The sequence below is a fragment of the Caenorhabditis elegans genome, chromosome X (assembly GCF_000002985.6).
Source record: "Caenorhabditis elegans chromosome X".
In the NCBI taxonomy this organism is placed as follows: domain Eukaryota; kingdom Metazoa; phylum Nematoda; class Chromadorea; order Rhabditida; family Rhabditidae; genus Caenorhabditis; species Caenorhabditis elegans.
The window spans coordinates 5365313-5382268 of NC_003284.9; the positions used below are offsets into that span (position 1 = coordinate 5365313).

General features: G+C 36.0%; 5 protein-coding genes, 1 non-coding gene and 1 pseudogene across 8 annotated transcripts; 6 read left to right on the plus strand and 1 right to left on the minus strand.

Moving 5' to 3' along the window:
* The first annotated feature begins 500 nt into the window (after nucleotides 1-500).
* F35C8.5 (Cholesterol 25-hydroxylase-like protein) lies at nucleotides 501-2307 on the plus strand. Its single transcript, NM_076511.4, has 6 exons — nucleotides 501-598; nucleotides 645-732; nucleotides 786-1063; nucleotides 1733-1822; nucleotides 1869-1973; nucleotides 2016-2307. Exons 1-6 carry the CDS (start codon nucleotides 503-505, stop codon nucleotides 2259-2261), a joined length of 903 nt encoding a protein of 300 aa, NP_508912.1. The 5' UTR covers nucleotides 501-502; the 3' UTR covers nucleotides 2262-2307.
* An 848-nt stretch (nucleotides 2308-3155) lies between these two features.
* On the plus strand, nucleotides 3156-8862 carry jkk-1 (Dual specificity mitogen-activated protein kinase kinase jkk-1). Its single transcript, NM_001383579.1, has 14 exons — nucleotides 3156-3386; nucleotides 4043-4150; nucleotides 4301-4381; nucleotides 4429-4539; nucleotides 4588-4700; nucleotides 5119-5235; nucleotides 5282-5437; nucleotides 5497-5661; nucleotides 5933-6094; nucleotides 6137-6229; nucleotides 6278-6337; nucleotides 6391-7749; nucleotides 7797-8722; nucleotides 8783-8862. The coding sequence occupies exons 1-12, from the start codon at nucleotides 3353-3355 to the stop codon at nucleotides 6496-6498; spliced, it is 1308 nt and encodes a 435-aa protein (NP_001370369.1). The 5' UTR covers nucleotides 3156-3352; the 3' UTR covers nucleotides 6499-7749; nucleotides 7797-8722; nucleotides 8783-8862.
* On the minus strand, nucleotides 4004-7327 carry F35C8.8 (uncharacterized protein; the record flags this gene model as incomplete). 2 transcript variants are annotated; one of them, NR_146642.1, is made up of 5 exons in its annotated part: nucleotides 4004-4023; nucleotides 6857-6970; nucleotides 7016-7114; nucleotides 7164-7223; nucleotides 7277-7327. NR_146642.1 is itself a non-coding variant. In NM_001350349.1 (4 exons), the coding sequence occupies 4 exons, from the start codon at nucleotides 7311-7313 to the stop codon at nucleotides 4004-4006; spliced, it is 270 nt and encodes an 89-aa protein (NP_001337272.1). The 2 variants fall into 2 exon arrangements, 1 of the variants encoding a protein (NP_001337272.1); NM_001350349.1 differs by lacking the exon at nucleotides 7164-7223 and having other exon boundaries at nucleotides 7277-7313.
* On the plus strand, nucleotides 7720-8885 carry F35C8.9 (annotated as a pseudogene). The gene is made up of 4 exons: nucleotides 7720-7749; nucleotides 7797-8424; nucleotides 8505-8722; nucleotides 8783-8885. Coding segments are annotated over exons 1-4 (979 nt in total).
* An 861-nt stretch (nucleotides 8886-9746) lies between these two features.
* Nucleotides 9747-11730, plus strand: sek-4 (mitogen-activated protein kinase kinase). Its single transcript, NM_076514.8, has 8 exons — nucleotides 9747-9985; nucleotides 10140-10292; nucleotides 10348-10503; nucleotides 10548-10703; nucleotides 10751-10836; nucleotides 11115-11193; nucleotides 11238-11324; nucleotides 11375-11730. Exons 1-8 carry the CDS (start codon nucleotides 9758-9760, stop codon nucleotides 11522-11524), a joined length of 1095 nt encoding a protein of 364 aa, NP_508915.3. The 5' UTR covers nucleotides 9747-9757; the 3' UTR covers nucleotides 11525-11730.
* Nucleotides 11731-12294: 564 nt separating this feature from the next.
* sek-5 (mitogen-activated protein kinase kinase) lies at nucleotides 12295-14116 on the plus strand (the record flags this gene model as incomplete). The annotated part of the gene is made up of 8 exons (NM_076515.4): nucleotides 12295-12525; nucleotides 12845-12997; nucleotides 13053-13208; nucleotides 13264-13419; nucleotides 13467-13552; nucleotides 13629-13707; nucleotides 13759-13845; nucleotides 13907-14116. 8 exons carry the CDS (start codon nucleotides 12295-12297, stop codon nucleotides 14039-14041), a joined length of 1083 nt encoding a protein of 360 aa, NP_508916.3. The 3' UTR covers nucleotides 14042-14116.
* Nucleotides 14117-16001: 1885 nt separating this feature from the next.
* Nucleotides 16002-16213, plus strand: C03F11.5. The gene has a single exon (NR_071028.1). It is a non-coding gene; the product is annotated as an Unclassified non-coding RNA C03F11.5 (non-coding RNA).
* The last annotated feature ends 743 nt before the right edge of the window (nucleotides 16214-16956 follow it).

Genomic DNA, 16956 nt, shown 5'->3' on the forward strand with positions numbered 1-16956 from the left:
CACGTGTTTAAAATAATTTTTTAGTTATCAGAATGACATTACAAGTGGTGATGATAACTGATTAGTAGTAGACATACCGGTTATTTTGCACGCGGTTTTACTCGTTCAATCTTTTGAAGGTTATACAAATCTAACACCTTTCAAAGAAAATGACATACATACTTATTTTTATGGGTGTTTATAAATTTATACTGTTTTCATGTATTTTAGGAAATAAATAATTTTAACGAGCTTTTTTCAAAATTGTATGTCTTATGTCCATGAATGGTAATTATAATTGTAGTCTAGTAGTTATTTTTGTTGAAATTTAAATACTTTGCTTTCAGTACTTTTCCATCATCATACGTCTCTCAATTGGCTTCTACTTGCTCTCTTATCATTAACCATTTTTATGATAACCAGACGCATAGTTTCATTTTCTCAGACCATATTTATTTTTCAATTTATTTGTTTCTTTTTGTATTCTGTTGAATTTTGAGCTACAATTGTGTGGTATTTTTAGATGTTAGACCTATACCCTGTTCAAAATTTAACAGTTGATCAGTTGGAATACGAGAAGAATACACGATTTCTTCAACCGGCATGGGATTGGATCAAAGTTAGTTTCACCTAACCTTTTTTTGTAAATCATGATTCGATTCCAGAATGGAAATGAACACATTTTAAGCTCGCCGCTTTTCCCGCCGTTCTATGCGCTCTCAATCGATTACACTTGGGTAGCCGTTTTCACATGTAAGCACGTACCACGGGTTGATAACATTGAATTAAACTACAAAATGTTTCAGTTATTGACGTGTTTCTGTGCAACGTTCCATTTTTCAAAGATGCAAAAATCCAAAAAGATCGAAAAGTGACCTGGGATTTGATAAAGAAGTCACTGAAGCTTCAAGGATGGAATCAGCTCCTGTGGATTTACCCGATGGCACTTGTCCAGTTAATTTGGGTACCTGATACAGAGCTTCCTATCCTGGCACCAACAGTTTTTGAAATGCTTTCACAGCTGGCTATATTTTTCCTGGCCTTTGATTTCACATATTTCTGGTTCCATTATATCAATCACAAGGTAATTGATAACAAACAACGGTTGCATGTGTGAAGTATGATTGGAGTAGTCATAAAACACGGTTTTTAATAACTTGTAAATCGAGTTACATTGAAACTAATTAGACCATGTTTCACAATATAATTCAAAACCTTCTCTGAATGTATATAATCGGGAACTCACCAGCTACAAATAATTTTTTGTTGTGCAAAGCTCGCCAATTTTCCACCAGGTTTACATTCGTTTAGGCAAAAGTTTCCAAAACGTTGCACATTCCGAGTACTAATTCATATTGCGGAACCTGTCATTTTGTCGAAACGTCCTGATAGGAACTTTTTGATTGTTGCAAACGTTTCAGTGTTTATTTTTACGATTCCTATTATTTGGTTATCCATGTATGCAAAGAGGTTTATTAAAATGTATATTTTGACGTCACATAATGCATTTTAGTTTATGCTATGACGTCATAATTTACATCAATGTTGATTTCTTCATTAGCAGCTTTTCTCTCACTTGAAATTAAGATTCGAAATAATTTTTTACCAACGTTAAGCACGTTTCAGTTTGAATTTCATAAAGCTATTACATATTTTTCAGCGATTCAAAAATTATATTATCAGTGGAATGAATCACTGATAGTCATAATTGTCCTATACACAAATCATGGTAATATCACTCAACATTTTGCAGGTAAAATGGCTCTACCGCTGGTGTCACTCTGTTCATCATATGTACTCATCCCCATTCGCAGCATCTGCACAACATCTTCACCCATTTGAGGTTTTTGAAAATTGAGATTTATAACTAAAATAGTAAGTTTTTTCAGCTGTTCTTTGTTGGAACATTCATCACCACTATCCCATGGATCTTCCCAACTCACTGCTTGACCTACTGGATTTGGTTCTTTATCGCCCAGAGCGTCTCTTATGAGGTATTAAAATTTGACCTTTAAAGTTGACAAAGTTGAATTCAGGTTCACATTGGATACGACTTCCCATTTGCTCTTCATCGCATTTTCTGGTTCTACTCGGGTGCTCCGGCTCATGACATGCACCATCTGAGACCACTGACATGTTTCCAACCGTGGTTCAACTATCTCGACAGACTCATGGGTTACCATATTACCTACGCCGATTTGAAAAAGATGACCGAGGCAAAATTCAAAAAGTTCGGGCTCTATTCAGCTGAAGACGAGAAAGGATTAATCAAAATTAACTAAGCCACGTACATGTATTACCCCGTAACGCAATAAACGAACTTTTTTTGCTGTTGAAATGTGCATGAGTGAGCAAGACTTTTTCGGAACTTTGTGTTTGCTCCCAGACAGACCGGAAAATGTGAAAGTAACTGAATCAGAAGAAATGTGGTATTGAAACGTGAGATCTTGCAAAAGGAACTAAGAACACGAGACTTGACCAAAAGTTCAAAAGGTTGCTTGAAATGTAAATAATTTTAAATCTGAAATATCCCCCACCAAAAGGGTTAACCTGTCCAAATTGTGGTAAATCTATTTTTTTTAATTGAATTTTGTTTTCATAGTCAAACAATCGTAATTCTGAAACGTGGCCAAAAATGTCTACAAGTTTTAAAACAAGCAACTGTGACTCAAACATTTGTTCGGAGTATTATTTTTAACCAGGTGAATCGTTTCTATTTGGAACCTCGAATCGTCTTCAACAGAACATGCTTCACCCAATTTTCTCGCTGATGAGATTTGTGCAGAGGCGCATGTCTGTGTGTCATCGTGTAACTTCTATTTGCCGGCACAAAGAAGATGAGCAACAAAAAGACCTCCTCCAAACTTGCCCCCATTCAAATCGCCCATTAGCGTTTAGCCTTTCTCTCTTATAGGACCACCCATTGAAGCTGCAAAGATTCACGCATCCCAAACGCGTCGAAATAGAGGATGATGGGGGGACCAATTGGAAATGAGACATGCGCGAGAAGAGAGAAAGAGCCGAAGAAAGGAGCAGTTCTTCCCGCATATTTTCACTAGTATGTGTGTGCATTTATAGCCTTCCCCCTTCTCCTTCTTCACGGCTCCTCCTCCACGATGTGGGTGATGAGAGCGAAGAGGGGCCAGACCGGGAGCCCCTGCGCTTCTTCGACTAGCATTGTGCATTCAGAATCGATAGCTGTGTGTGTCTTGCCATTTCGTCTACTACATTGGGCTAGTGGTGCTGCTGCTGCTGTCGCTGCCGCGAGGAACCTCACATACGTCTTCTTATTAAAATTTCGGAACGAGCGACGACGGCCAACGGGTCATTCTTTCATTCTTTTATTTTGTTGTCAACTCTACCTTGGTTTTAAATGGAGAATGTCTGTTTTCAGCAAAGATTACGAGGTAAACATATAATTTTTCATATATTTGTTTATTGTCGGCTGAGTACGTAGCAAAATATTCGTAGATTATGTATATTCCGTTTAGAATCTTTGATGAAAATTTAATGAACTGCAAAACAGGTCAACCAAGTTGCTGATTGCCAGAAAGTAGCCTTAGGTTCGGAAATCATCGGTTGTCGGCTGCCGAAAGTTTTATCGTTCGCCAACTTCGGCAACTTTCGATATTAATTTCAATTGTTTTGTAAATACGCATTCAAAGACCCTAAATATTGCGAATATCGTCACTGTAAATAAAACAATTATATTTTTTCCTCGAAAAACACTCTGAAATATGAGTTTAACAGAAATATATGTTTGAACAACGCCAAGGCCTCGGCAGCCGACGGTTGCCGGTTGCTGAAAATTTCAGCGATTGGCAAATTCGGTAACCGCTCATTGACTGATACCCAGATGATGCTGATGCAATTAATTTTCAACCTGTAACCTAAATTTTAGTGAAACAAGGTAGCCAACGAACTTATACCTCTTGATAAGAAAAGTACTTGGCTTCTCGGGCAATAGGTACCACAAAAACTACTAAAAATAACCAAAGTGTCAATCAGCGCCAAACACACAATCTCATTTCCTCCGTGTTGAGTCTGTAATAATTGATTTTAGATCTGGAGACGAGGGTGAGAAAATGGAAATTCTTGAAGTTGGGATTGACTGAGGTTCGGCTACGGCCGAGAGATCGCCGATCAACTTCGGTAGATCAAAAACATAAAGGTTTGTCTTGAAATATTGGTGTCTAGCCTTCAAATGGCATCATTATTCTTAAAATTCCATCTAATTATTCTTTGTGATGAGATCATCGGCTCAATTCCAAAAAACACGTATGTGTTGTCATTCTTAATTCCCTCAAATTTTGTTTTACAGAATGCTCTTCCACATCTTCAAGTCCTCAACACCAACGGCCGAATAACATTGGGTATTTAACAAGCCCCATGGAAAGAAAATGTGTGCCTGGAGAACGACCTTTAGTTATTACATACATACAATTTCAGTTACTCCGCTTTCCATGAAACCATCGCCATCCAGAAGAGATACTGAGAAAGATGCGTTGGAATACGAGTTTCTAGAAGGGTACAAGAAATCGGGAACATTAGAAATTGATGGTAAGACATACATCAAAGCTTTAATTTTTAAAATCTTTTTCCTATCAGGAGAAAAGCAAGTTGTCGACCCAAACGAGATTCACATCATCAGCCTGCTCGGAAGCGGCTCTTGTGGTGTAGTCGAATCTGCGACGGTTCGCTCAAAATTGATGGCTGTGAAGGTGAGCATTACCCCTCACACGGAGGCAGTGATGTATGGTTGAGATACACATCCGGACCACTTTGAATAGAATAAATCTTGCATGGCTCCAGTATGAACTCTTGAAAAAAGATTGACAGAATCGTTGCATACGCAATTCAAAAGAGAAGGGGTCCTTCACGGGTTATCATGCGGGGGCGAAAAATTGTAGTGGTGCTAAAGACCATTAGAAATTCCATTGTTTTCGTTTTTCTTGATTCAATTGTCAATGCAAAGCAAATGCGTTAGAGAGGAGGAGAGACCTCTAAAATTGGTGGAAAACAAATTTCAGTAAAAATTCTGAACCTCTTTCAATGTGAGAACAGTAGTTTGATAAATGCGACTCTAGAGAATACGTTGACACAGAATCATAACGGTTCCCTCAGCTTTGTCTTCTTCAGACTATGTACAAAAATGACAATAAGGAAAATTTGAAACGAATTCTTCGTGACGTCCGAATTATGTCAATGTGCAATTCTCCGTTCATTGTCACCAGTTACGGATATTTCATGTTTGATGTAAGTGTGACATTCTTATTAACATATCCAATTCCTCCATTTCCAGTCGTCTGTAAAAATTTGTATGCAAATCATGTCAGCGTGTTGTGAGAAGCTGCTGCGTCGCATTTATCATTCAAAATTGGATTTTTTCCCCGAGTTTGTGGCCGGTCACATCGTCTACTCGGCGATTAGTGCACTGGATTATCTCAAGGAAAAACATGTAAGAGATTAAAGAGAAACTGCTGTGCACAAACTAAACAACTAATTCCGGATTTTCAGTCGATTATACATCGCGATATAAAACCCTCGAATATCCTTTTTGATGACAGCGGCAATGTAAAGCTGTGTGATTTTGGGATAAGTGGATTTATGACTGATTCGATGGCTCATTCCAAAAGTGCAGGATGTCCGCCATATATGGCTCCTGAAAGATTAACTATCGAGGTATGAAATTGAATGTTGATCTGTGAACAAAAATGTGCCGGTGGCGGTGACGCCCTCCACGCGCCCGATTTTTCCCGCAACTTGCCCCGGTTCCCTGCTACTAGTTTCGGCTTGATCATGCTTGACATGTCAAAAAAAAAATTTTGAACTTTTTTTTTTGAAACATAATCTTGACCCGAAATGTGGGTCACGTCCCGATCGCAACAGTGAGCCGCGGGGCACTCCTGTTAATAGGTCTAAAAGTAAATAATGAAGTTTGAAAAAATTGCAGACGAATTCCAAATACGACGTTCGAAGCGATGTCTGGTCATTGGGAATCACTGTTTACCAACTTGTCACTGGACTCTACCCATTTCCACTAAATGACATGGAATTCACAACTCTCACCATTATTGCAAACCTGAATTTGCCATCACCAAGTCTGAGAGAAGAGGTTTCGGAATTTCCGTTACGTTTTCAATACGCTATGTTTCAGACAAAGCGAAGTTTTTCACCTCTATTCATTGAATTCTTGGACCTATGCTTGCGAAAGGATGTTCGAGAAAGACCTGAATATAGGCAATTAATGGTAAAATAATAGGTTGGAGAAATTTTTAAAACAAAGGTTTTTCTACAGAAGCATGATTTCTACCTTGATTACGACCCTGCCAGTGGAAGTGCTTACAAGTTCAAAGCTGTAAGTGTTTTTTTTTGCAAATTTTTCAGTACAAAAACTGACTGTAATTTCAGATCAATGGAAAATGCAATCAAGTTGCGGATTGGTTCGTCGACGTGATTCGACTTTCAAAAACCGAAGATGAATTGAAGTCGATCCCAAACACGCCTTGTGTCAACTAATTATTGAAGACTTTTAAGCAAATTATCACTTTCGTGTTCTCTCAGAAATTCTCATTCTTTTAAAATTGAAACGAGTCTGATATCATCACTGGTGCTCTTCTCTGCATAATATTTGTTTCTCGGTTGCTTCCAGTTCACTTTTTGAAGAAATTCTAGGTATGATTTAAAAAGAAATACTGGGTTTTTTAAACGAACAAACTAAAAATCTGTCCAAATGGACGAATATCGTAATAAAAGTTCTCAAAAAAATGTAAATTGTTTTAATGGCTGTTCTATTTTGCGAAGCATTGGTAGTTTAACGCATATCATTTTGCAAAATAAGGACCATTTAAAGTTTTCTAAGAAAGCAATAACCTACCGATTCTTGTCCACAAAATCCTTCGATCATCGGGGAAGCTCCTAGAATCTGGTTCAATTTTTGAGGAGGCTGCAAGCTTGTCAACTGGGCTTGCAACTGGGCTCCGGGATATTTCTGAAATTTGAAGTTTAAATTAAAATTTCATTTAGGACAACTTACTGATAATCCGTTTTTTTTTTAATTTTCTGTTCTTGTTTCTGTTCTGTTTCTGCTGCTCCTCACTTTCCGCTTTCCGACGACGTTCGTGGTGCAATTTCTCTAAAATTTTGATATATTTTTGCTTAAATTTTATCGATTTGTAAGTGACTTTCGAGTGTGGTACACTTTTTGCATCGCTAATCTGCCTTCGATACTTTGCTCACCTAATCTGAAAATTGGAAATTTAGAGCTTTTCAAAATAATTGTTATGAGATAACTTACGGAGTTGGCTGGAGGAAGAACTTGGTGATGAAGCCATACTGTGCGAAGTTTCTGAAAATCGAGAGTACGGTAAACTACGGTATAATTGGATTTTAAAAGAAAAAAAAAATCAAAAGTAAGTTTGCCACAAGAGCCGGATATGATAAAGTGGCACCAAGAGAAAGAGAGTGAGAGAGTGTGTAAAAGTAAGAGGGTGCTAGACGAGAAATACATAAACACAATAACACCTTCTATTTTGCCGCCACCGCCAAAAAAAGACGCTAACTGTACGCCTTCCGGTTGTCCGTGGGGCGGATTTGCAACAACATTTCTGAATAGTTTTTCTTGCTAGTTTTTTAAATTTTTTCTTACTTCTATTTTGATCAAATCTTGAAAATTTTCAATCTAGAAAGTTTTCTCACTTATTTTTCTTACAGTAATTATAACTTGCTATCAAGAGCACAATGCCTGCTGCTCCAAACTACAGTATTATGGTAACCAGCACCTACTTATCACAATTTCCAACTTTAAAACTTTCCAGACATTTACCCTTTGAAGGAAGCCACTCGAACTTGAAGGAATCCACTCAAAACTTTGATATCACCATTTTCGACCGCAAAAACTTTTTGCATTGAAGATGCAGTCGTAAGAACAACAGAATCCCAATTTCTGCTGAAGAAAAATGGAGAAAGAAACATCAATATAATGCAAATTACGAACAACGGAATCGCGACGAAAAGGCAGCGTTCGAAGGATTTCTTGTCGAAACAAGTGCGATCAAGGACAATTTGGAGCAATTGGTTCAAGAAGTTATGCCTGAAAATGTGGATCAGTTTGTAAAGAAATCGGTGACAGTTATGGAGACAATCCTGCAAAAAATCTCCAGACATAGAGGTGGATGTGAGATCTTAATTTGAGATCCACGTAAACTTCATGGACAAGTATCAAGAAGCCATGAACTACATATCTTGGCAGCACCAGCACGATTTTGTCATAGCCCAGGAGAAGCACAAAGACCTTCTACCTACCCAGGAAAGAACCTGGTCATCGTGGATTTGCATAGGGGAGAGAATTGCAAGGCAACAGCTGAAAATTGACTGCATCAAAAACTTGGAGAAAATTACAACGTTGATTGGGAAGAGGGACCTGCTTGAAGATTGCATGCCATCGTCAGTGGAAACATAGTCTTAGTCAAATTTCTGATTTTTTATTTTCAATCGCCCGAATCCTCCAATTTCTTGTTTTTCAGATCTGGATCAAATGCTCGAAATCTACACCATTTTCTTCAAGCTGATGTTGCAAAACTGCGGAGCCCGCCGACGCTGAGCTAGTCAACAAAATCGTCGAGCATTTTTCAAACAACTTTCCGCACCCAGAGAATCCTTCCGAACTTCCAACATTTGCGTCTACGTCTTGCTCGAGACTTGAAATCGCTCAACTTGCAGTAAAAGTTGTGAATAAAACGTGGTGAGAACGTGATGATAAATTAAAATCTAGAAAACTTTGAAAAATGCCAATTTTTTTCAGAACTTTTCTGGCTCACCACTCCACTTCCAAAATCAGCACATGCCATAGTTTTATAATTTATATATTTCTAGTCATTGTTTTAACTTGTTCAAATTTTATTTAAAATAAAGCTTCAGATAAATTGAAAATTGAATTTTTAAAAATTGAATTATTGCGGAACTGATTTCACATAAAAACTGAACTACATTTCCTTTTGAAATGTTAACTTCTGATTTTCCATTTTGGCAGAGATGAGTTCAGTACGCGTTTTCTGGAAGAGCTTCAGAGCATCTTAGAGTGCAGCTTATGAAAATACCTTGTAGTCTGGCAAATGAGGTTTGAAGGAATCACCTTTGGCATTCATTTCCATTCCTGCTCTGGAAACGGCTTCTTGTCAGCTCCGGAACTGATACAATCTCTCCGATGTCAGCTCTCCTGGAAGTGAGACAGAACGAGAAAAAATCGTTATTACTGTAGCGATGATATTCAAATTTTTATTTATTATAAACCACCTCAAAATGACGACAATTAGCAATTTTCGAACTATACTCAATCAATGAGCTTGTATCGAGAAACGGTAATCCCTTTTTAGAGAGATTAAAGAAAGAGCACAAGTATTCATCTATCTAGCGGCGAGGTACAAGCAATAATCCATGGGACACTTAAAAAAAAACGGAGGTCATCGCGATGCCCAAAAAAATTCAAACGCATACCCGTGGCACATACAAGATCTCTGCAAAAAAAGAGCCGTTTTTGGTGTTGTTTTTGGAACTCCTACATCGTCTATCAAAAAATTCGTTGTTTATCGATTACTCTTTGTTTGCACCCCATTCATATTGTCAACTGGTGACACCCAGTTTCTTATCAGTAACATTTTCTCCTCAAATGACTAGCAGAAATATGTTCTGTAATAATTTGGAATCACAAAATGTTATGAGAGTTTAATTTTGTTTTCTCCTTGTGTCGGTTGCCTTACAAAATGTTTTTTCAGGAAAAATGCCGACGTTCGGACGTCGAGTTCCGAGACCAAAACTGGATTTGCCAGCGCTCAGAGAAACAATTCCCGAGGTGTTGAAAAACGGTGCTCTTGGTTATATCTGTCTGTCTGGTAGGAATCTGAACGTTCCGGAAGATATGCTTCATGGTGGAGTAAGAATTGGAAGTGGTGAAGGACAATCAGCAGTGTACCGCTTAATATACAATGGAATGGTTATTGCAAGAAAAGTTAGTTTACAAAGATTTTTAAATTAAAAGTTGTGGTTAATAAGGAGTTGAATTAGTTCCATCCTAATAGAAAAACGATGATATATCCACTGCATTTTGGATTAATGAAATTACTATTCAAAATACGTCACCTAGTGACTTTTATATTTTTTAGGATGTAGCGGTAAGATTACCTCAAGGCGGAGATGAAGATTCAACAAATAAATTAATGGCAAAACGACTTAGAGAAGTGAATGTAATCAATGGATGTGCTCCATGTCCGTTCATTGTGCATTTCTTTGGATATTACGTTCACAAGTATAAAGACGTATGTTTTCAGAACACTAAAAAAACGGTATACGCGAAAATTACACACATTACAGTGCGTGAAAATTCATATCTTCATGGAGGAAATGGCGCTCAGTGCATCCGTTCTCAAAAAAGAAGTACTGAAACGAGGCGGAATAGTTCCCGAGTTTGTAATAGGACGTATCGCTTGCTCTGTAATTCACGCAATGTGGTTTTTGAAGGAGAAAATGGTTATTTTTATTCAAAAAATTGCTTTAAAAAATTTAATTTTCAGCAAATCATTCATCGGGATATTAAACCAGGGAATATTTTGATTGACTATGATGGGAGAGTCAAAATTTGTGACTTTGGCATAAGTGGAATTCTTCAAGACTCCATTGCCGTTTCAGCTACGGGATGTCAGCAATATACTGCTCCAGAAATCAATGAAGTATAACTAAAACAAACAAAAAATTTAACGTGAAACCAAGATTTCAGCTAGCAATGGTTCACTCACCAGGATATTCGATCAAAAGTGATATATGGTCACTGGGAATCACCATTTTTGAGCTTGCTACATTGACGTAAGCATTTAAAAAGTTTTTGTATTCTGTTTGTCGAAGGAAATTAATTTTTGTGTGTTTTTCCAGTCATTCGAATTATAAATTGTTTTTAGGCACCCAGGTAGCTGTGACTTGAGCATGCTGGGCATTTCAGATTTTTGCTGAAAATTAGCTTTTTTCGAAACTCTACGTCTCTAGAAAATAGTTTGAGAAAGTTTTAAATTTGGTTTTTTTGGGCCTATTTTTTTGTCTAATTTAGCAATGACCCTTGTTATGCACCACCTTTAATAAAATTTCAGATACCCATATCCAGTTGGAATCTCCGAGTTTACTCTCTCCTCTACGATTATGACGTCACCAGCACCTTCTCTCGAAAGGGTAACTTTTTTTGAACCAAAAACATTGAAATCACTTTTTAATAGGGAATTTACTCCGATAGTCTTGTTGAGTTTGTTGAGCGACTACTTCAAAAGAATAAAGATGATCGGCCAAGTATTGTTGCTGTGCAGGTAAGCCAGATATTAGGCACAATGTTGACAAAACAACGACATTTTTACAGGAGCTCAAATTTTTCGTGAAAAATGACATTCCATTTTCGTGTATCGGAACAGGAGTTGGTGATTCCGACAATGTACTGAATGCAAGACCGTCTGTTGGAGCGTGGTTGGATGATTTCTTCTTTCCTAGAGACACGATTCCGGTTAAATGATATGAAATTGTGTGTGGTGAATTTGATTTTAAGAATTAACCATTTGAACACACATTAAATTATTTTATTTTAAAAATAATTTTTTGCGGATCGTTTGATATTTTGTCATTGGTTTTGTCTTGCTTTTTCATTGCATTAAAATATAATTATTTTAAATATTTTAGATTTATCAGTTATTGGTTTTTTTGAATAACTTTTCATGCTGCAGCTTTGATAAACTTGATAAAGCCAGACTGGTAGAAGCAGGTCGGGGTGCATCTTTGACCCCAAAAACGGGTGCCCTCTGCTACAGGGCTACATTTGAAAACGAAAATGCAGGTTCTGGTGATTTTAAAGATTTTTTATAGTTACAGACCAACCAGTTTCATAGAAAAATTGCTTACTTGATATGTATTAAAATCACGTTTTCGTTTTTTGAAAGGAGCAATTATTTAATACTTCCACTTTTTAAACTGTTCGCTAGCTAATTTTGCAGCTAATTCTTATTTGGAATCCATAAACCTTCAAAAAATGAGCAACATGTAGGTGTATTTTGACTCGATACTTAATGATACGCAATACCAATGAGCTTGGTTTTTGGTACTCCTCATCGATTATAAAATATTGTTTGTCTTTCCATTACTCACATTTAGCATTTTTTCACATTGTCAACAGACTATTTTTTTAATCAGTAATATCGTTACTGTAAACATTTGTGATCACAAATATTATCATTAAAAATTTTTTGTGCATGTCGACTTAGAACGTTTTATTTTCATTGTTTAGTAAAAATGAGTCAACCTCCCGGACGTCGAATGCCAAGACCAAAACTAGATTTGCCACCTCTTAGAGAAACAATTCCCGAAGTGTTGAAAAACGGTGCACTTGGTTATATCTGTGTGTCCGGTAGAATTCTAAGCGTTCCGGAAAATCTGCTTTATGGTGGAGAAAGAATCGGAAATGGTGAAGGACAATCAGCAGTGTATCGTCTTATTTACAACGGAAAACTTATTGCAAGAAAAGTTTGTTTGCATTTTGCCTTTCATTATAGCTGAATATGTTTTGAAAACGTTCATTCGCTTGTTTAATGTTTTATTGCATTTTTTGTTCCAGTTGTCTTTTTTAGTTTGCATGTCTACTTACCTATCTGAAAACCTAAACCTCAGAAAACCTAAGTTTCACAATCATGTTTGATGGATTTGCATTTTGTGACTAAAAAACACACCTTTTTTGTTTTAATAGACAAGAACTTCAGAAACTAAAAAGTTATACTTTTTCAACAAAAAAAAATGAGCGGAACGTTTTATAAATTTACAAAACTCTAGTTTTGTATATTGTCAGGATGTAGCTGTAAGATTGCCAAAAGGCGTAGATCAAGACTCGACAAATAAGCTGATGGCAAAAAAGTTACGAGAAGTAAATGTTATCAATGGGTGTGCTCCATGTCCGTTCATTGTGCATTTCTTTGGATATTACGTTCACAAATATAGAGATGTATGATTTAAAAAATTTTGGTTAAAGCATTGTAAAATAGGCCAAATTTTTACAGTGCGTGAAAATTCATATCTTCATGGAAGAAATGGCTCTCAGTGCATCAGTTCTCAAAACTGAAGCTTTGAAGCAAGGTGGAGCGATTCCAGAGTTTGTAATTGGACGTATCGTTTGTTCTGTAATTCACGCAATGTGGTTTTTAAAGGATAGATTGGTAAACTTTTCTATATTTTAATTATTTAAAATTCCAAAGTATAAGATGTTTCCAGCAAATCATTCATCGGGATATTAAACCAGGCAATATTTTGATTGACTATGATGGGAGAGTCAAAATTTGCGATTTTGGAATATGTGGGATTCTAGAAAATTCTATTGCTGTTTCAGATACAGGGTGTCAACAATACACTGCTCCTGAAATCCTTGTGGTAAAATTTGAACTAAGATTATTGTTAAAGTAAAACAAAAATTTCAGAAAGGAGTAAGTAACTCGCCAGGGTATTCTATCAAAAGCGATATTTGGTCGCTAGGAATCACCATCTTTGAGCTTGCTACTTTGAGGTAATCTGCATTTTTTTCAGTAAAAAAACCATTTTTGTTATTTTTTTTAGCTAGATCAAGATTCATTAAATTTCAGGTATCCATACCCAGTTGGATTTTCGGAGTTCACACTTTTGTCTGCTATTGTGACAACACCAGCACCCTACCTAGAAAGGGTAACATTTTCAAACAATTATTGAATAAAATCATGCCGTAATTTTTAACAGGGAACATACTCCGATAGTCTTGTTGAATTTGTTAGTAAACTACTCCAAATAAAAGAAGCCGACCGACCAAGCATTGTTGCCGTAAAGGTGAGTGAAACATTGGGCATGACCTCCGACTAATCTACACAAATTAGGAAAAAAATTGCAGGACCTCCAGTTTTTCTTGAATAATGACACTCCATTTCTGTGTATTGGAACAGGAGTTGGAGACTCTGACAATATTCTGAATGAAAGACCGTCGGTTGGAGCATGGCTTGATGACCTTTTCTTCTCCACAGTTTAATGCTCTTTTGTTTGCTAAATATAATTTTGGGGAGGGAAAAAATTTCAGATTCCCGTCGATAAATATTTTCAATTTTTTCTCATATTTTCTTATATAGATGATTTGGAAATGAATCAATAATGCAAAGTTTTTTTACACTTGTGTTGCAACTTTTGACTGTGTTCATGTCATGAATAATCGAAATACAGATAATGGTTTTTTAAAGAAAAAAAACAAAACTCTCTTATTTTTCTTACTTAACAAAACACTTTATACACAGAGAATACTTTTTTTAAAATTCTTAACAGTTTTAAAAATTATCAGCAGCTAAGTTATACCTAGATTTTTGTGTAATTGTTGACATAGGTGTGACTTTTTCAGATTTTTCTAGACAGTTATTTATTTTTTTGTGATTTTTCTTTGTCATTTGGTTCGATATCGTTTTGCCATATTTGTGATATTTTGAACACTTGGTATCAAAAAAATACTTGTGGAAACTTCACCAAAAAACCAATAGTTTGACATTTATTAAAAAATTTTTCAACGGAAAAATGCCAGAAAATTAAAAAAAAAATGTTTCCTAACATATACCATTAAAAAAATCCTATATATTTACCCTGAAAGCGCAAATATCTTAATGCTGAAACATAACATAAAAGCCGCGTTTTAATTTTCTGCATAAATGAAAAACAAATTTTAAAAGTGTCGGAAAACTTTTATTAGTTGTTATCTGTTGTATTTGGTTTACTTAGACTGAAAAAAACCCCAATGGCTACTATATACTCAATATGTAAAAAATGTTGTAAACTATTTGCCGTTCTAAACCTTTCGCCAAATCGCAGTTCTTATCAAAATTGAAATAAATAATGAGAAATATTACTTATTACAGTTTGCTTTTTGACACTTACTATTAGGACCTGTAATCCAATAACTAATAAAATGACCGGGTAAAGTACCGTGTACATTTGGATAAAAGGAAATCTTAATTTTGCATCTTAAAATGACGCTTGGTAATGATGATATCATGTTTTTCGGAGTGTTGCCGTTATTTTTCAGTGTATAAAATTCTATGATTTTGTAGGCTGAAATTTTGTCACTAGATTATTTGTATGCTCCCACTCAAATGTTCAAATATGATGACTAGTAAATACTTTCATTCAATTCACACTTTCCATATATTTTCCTATTTTTTTCAAAAATCAAAAACTGTGGTTACAATGTAATCAAAAAATCTGGAAAACCCGCAGGCAGACGAGCAGGAAAATAGAAAATAAATTAGCTCTTCCGGGCTTTTATGAGCTCTTCCTTTGATTGCATCAATTGTTGTTTCACATTCACACGTTGGCAACTATTCATAGAATTCTCAATCTATTCTGATTCTATCGAAAATTGAAATTCAACAACAATTTAGACAACTATAAAATCTTTCTTGTCAGCTTTCTATTAATATACTTTATTTTTTATTCTATTTTTTGACAAGGAAAGTCATTCAGCTCCCTTTTTCATTGATGACATTGCAGAAAAATTTCATTTTTATTTTTTGACTGAAAAATGATTTCGAAAAATTAAAATTTCCGGATTGCTTTCAGACACAACAAAAATCTGGAAAAATAAACTTTTATAGAAATTTTATGGGACTCTGAAGTTGTAAAAAATGCACTGTAAAATTTTCAAATCGACCTTTTTCAAATTCAAAGTGCTCATCCGTCGTGAAATTTTTTATTGTGACCTATTTAAAAAGTCCTATTTCTCCTCACATAGATTTCATTCAAAGGTCTAAAAGTGAGATGAAATACTTTCTTTGTAAGCTTTATGAGCTACGTCCATTTGAAAATAACAACAAACCTGGGTAACGGTGTCAGCCAACATTCATTTCTTTTCAACTGGTAACTGACATGATGTTGACATCCAAAACTGAGTTGTCTAGCCATTTTCGCGTTTTTTTAATCCTGCAATACATCAAGTATGCGTGAGCGAGAAATTTTTGGAAGAGTAAGGCATAAAAATAAAAATAAAGCGGAATGAACAGACGCCTTCTGTTTCTATGTTCATACTGAATTTCTATACTGGTTTAAGCACCCACTTTTCTACTTTTTATGAGTTGATTCTGGATGAAGAGTGACGCGGACACAAAAACTGGAGCACACATGCACTTTTCCATGCAGCCTTCGTTTTCCCGCCAAACGTTTCCCAGCTCCTCTAGAGCGGTTTTTTACGCGATAAAACATGTGTTTTGGCTGTGTTGCTCTTCTTGTCATTTTCCTTACTTACTTCCCAGCAAAAATTAGCCAAAGAACCCACATATCATTTTTCTTCTCTCCTCCGATTTGGTTTTTGAAACTTGTCGGGCTTCGCGGAGTAGAGTAGGAATAAGAAGGAAACAGCGACGGCGGCCCAGTGCGGATAATGAAATAAATACATATCTTCGAATCAAGAGAATGATTTTCTCACATTACTCATGGCTTCCCGCTCTCTTGGCCGTGGCGGTTCACTGAAACTCGAAGATTTTCCCTCGTCTCTTCCAATGTGCTGTTCATTGATACCTAATTCAATTTCTTTTACTGAAAAGATAGGTGGCATACTGATTACCTGACTTGTTTTTAGGAAAATAGGGGGATTATTTATGAAAAGACGACTATGAGAAATCAAATAAAAAGCGAGAAAATGGAAAAATGGAAAAAGCACAGCTCTTATATCTTCAATTATCTTTATATGCGACAATCCTTTTCCGTCTGGTAACTATGGTGACCTCAGATATCATTTAGCTTTTGCAAATCGGTGAAATCCCTTTGAATAGCCTTGACTTTTTAATTTTCTCAGTGTAACCTGGCAACAGTTCGTGATAGGGCGTGGGAAAGTATCGGTTCGCGACAAATGGCATAACGTTTAAATATACTTTTTGTTTTAAGTTGTTTTGAAAATTAAATATTTACCTT

What these genes read in the sequence shown, in the direction of transcription:
- sek-4 (NM_076514.8), top strand. Translation starts at nt 9,758, where the DNA reads ATGCCGACGTTCGGACGTCGAGTTCCGAGACCAAAACTGGATTTGCCA. An exon ending in CTGCTCCAGAAATCAATGAA is followed by an intron (nt 10,704 to 10,750) that starts GTATAACTAAAA and finishes CCAAGATTTCAG; the next exon opens with CTAGCAATGGTTCACTCACC. An exon ending in CAGCACCTTCTCTCGAAAGG is followed by an intron (nt 11,194 to 11,237) that starts GTAACTTTTTTT and finishes ACTTTTTAATAG; the next exon opens with GGAATTTACTCCGATAGTCT.
- F35C8.5 (NM_076511.4), top strand. Translation starts at nt 503, where the DNA reads ATGTTAGACCTATACCCTGTTCAAAATTTAACAGTTGATCAGTTGGAA. An exon ending in TTGGGTAGCCGTTTTCACAT is followed by an intron (nt 733 to 785) that starts GTAAGCACGTAC and finishes AAAATGTTTCAG; the next exon opens with TTATTGACGTGTTTCTGTGC. An exon ending in CCCAGAGCGTCTCTTATGAG is followed by an intron (nt 1,974 to 2,015) that starts GTATTAAAATTT and finishes AGTTGAATTCAG; the next exon opens with GTTCACATTGGATACGACTT.
- jkk-1 (NM_001383579.1), top strand. Translation starts at nt 3,353, where the DNA reads ATGGAGAATGTCTGTTTTCAGCAAAGATTACGAG. An exon ending in CAAAATTGATGGCTGTGAAG is followed by an intron (nt 4,701 to 5,118) that starts GTGAGCATTACC and finishes TGTCTTCTTCAG; the next exon opens with ACTATGTACAAAAATGACAA. An exon ending in ACGGATATTTCATGTTTGAT is followed by an intron (nt 5,236 to 5,281) that starts GTAAGTGTGACA and finishes CTCCATTTCCAG; the next exon opens with TCGTCTGTAAAAATTTGTAT.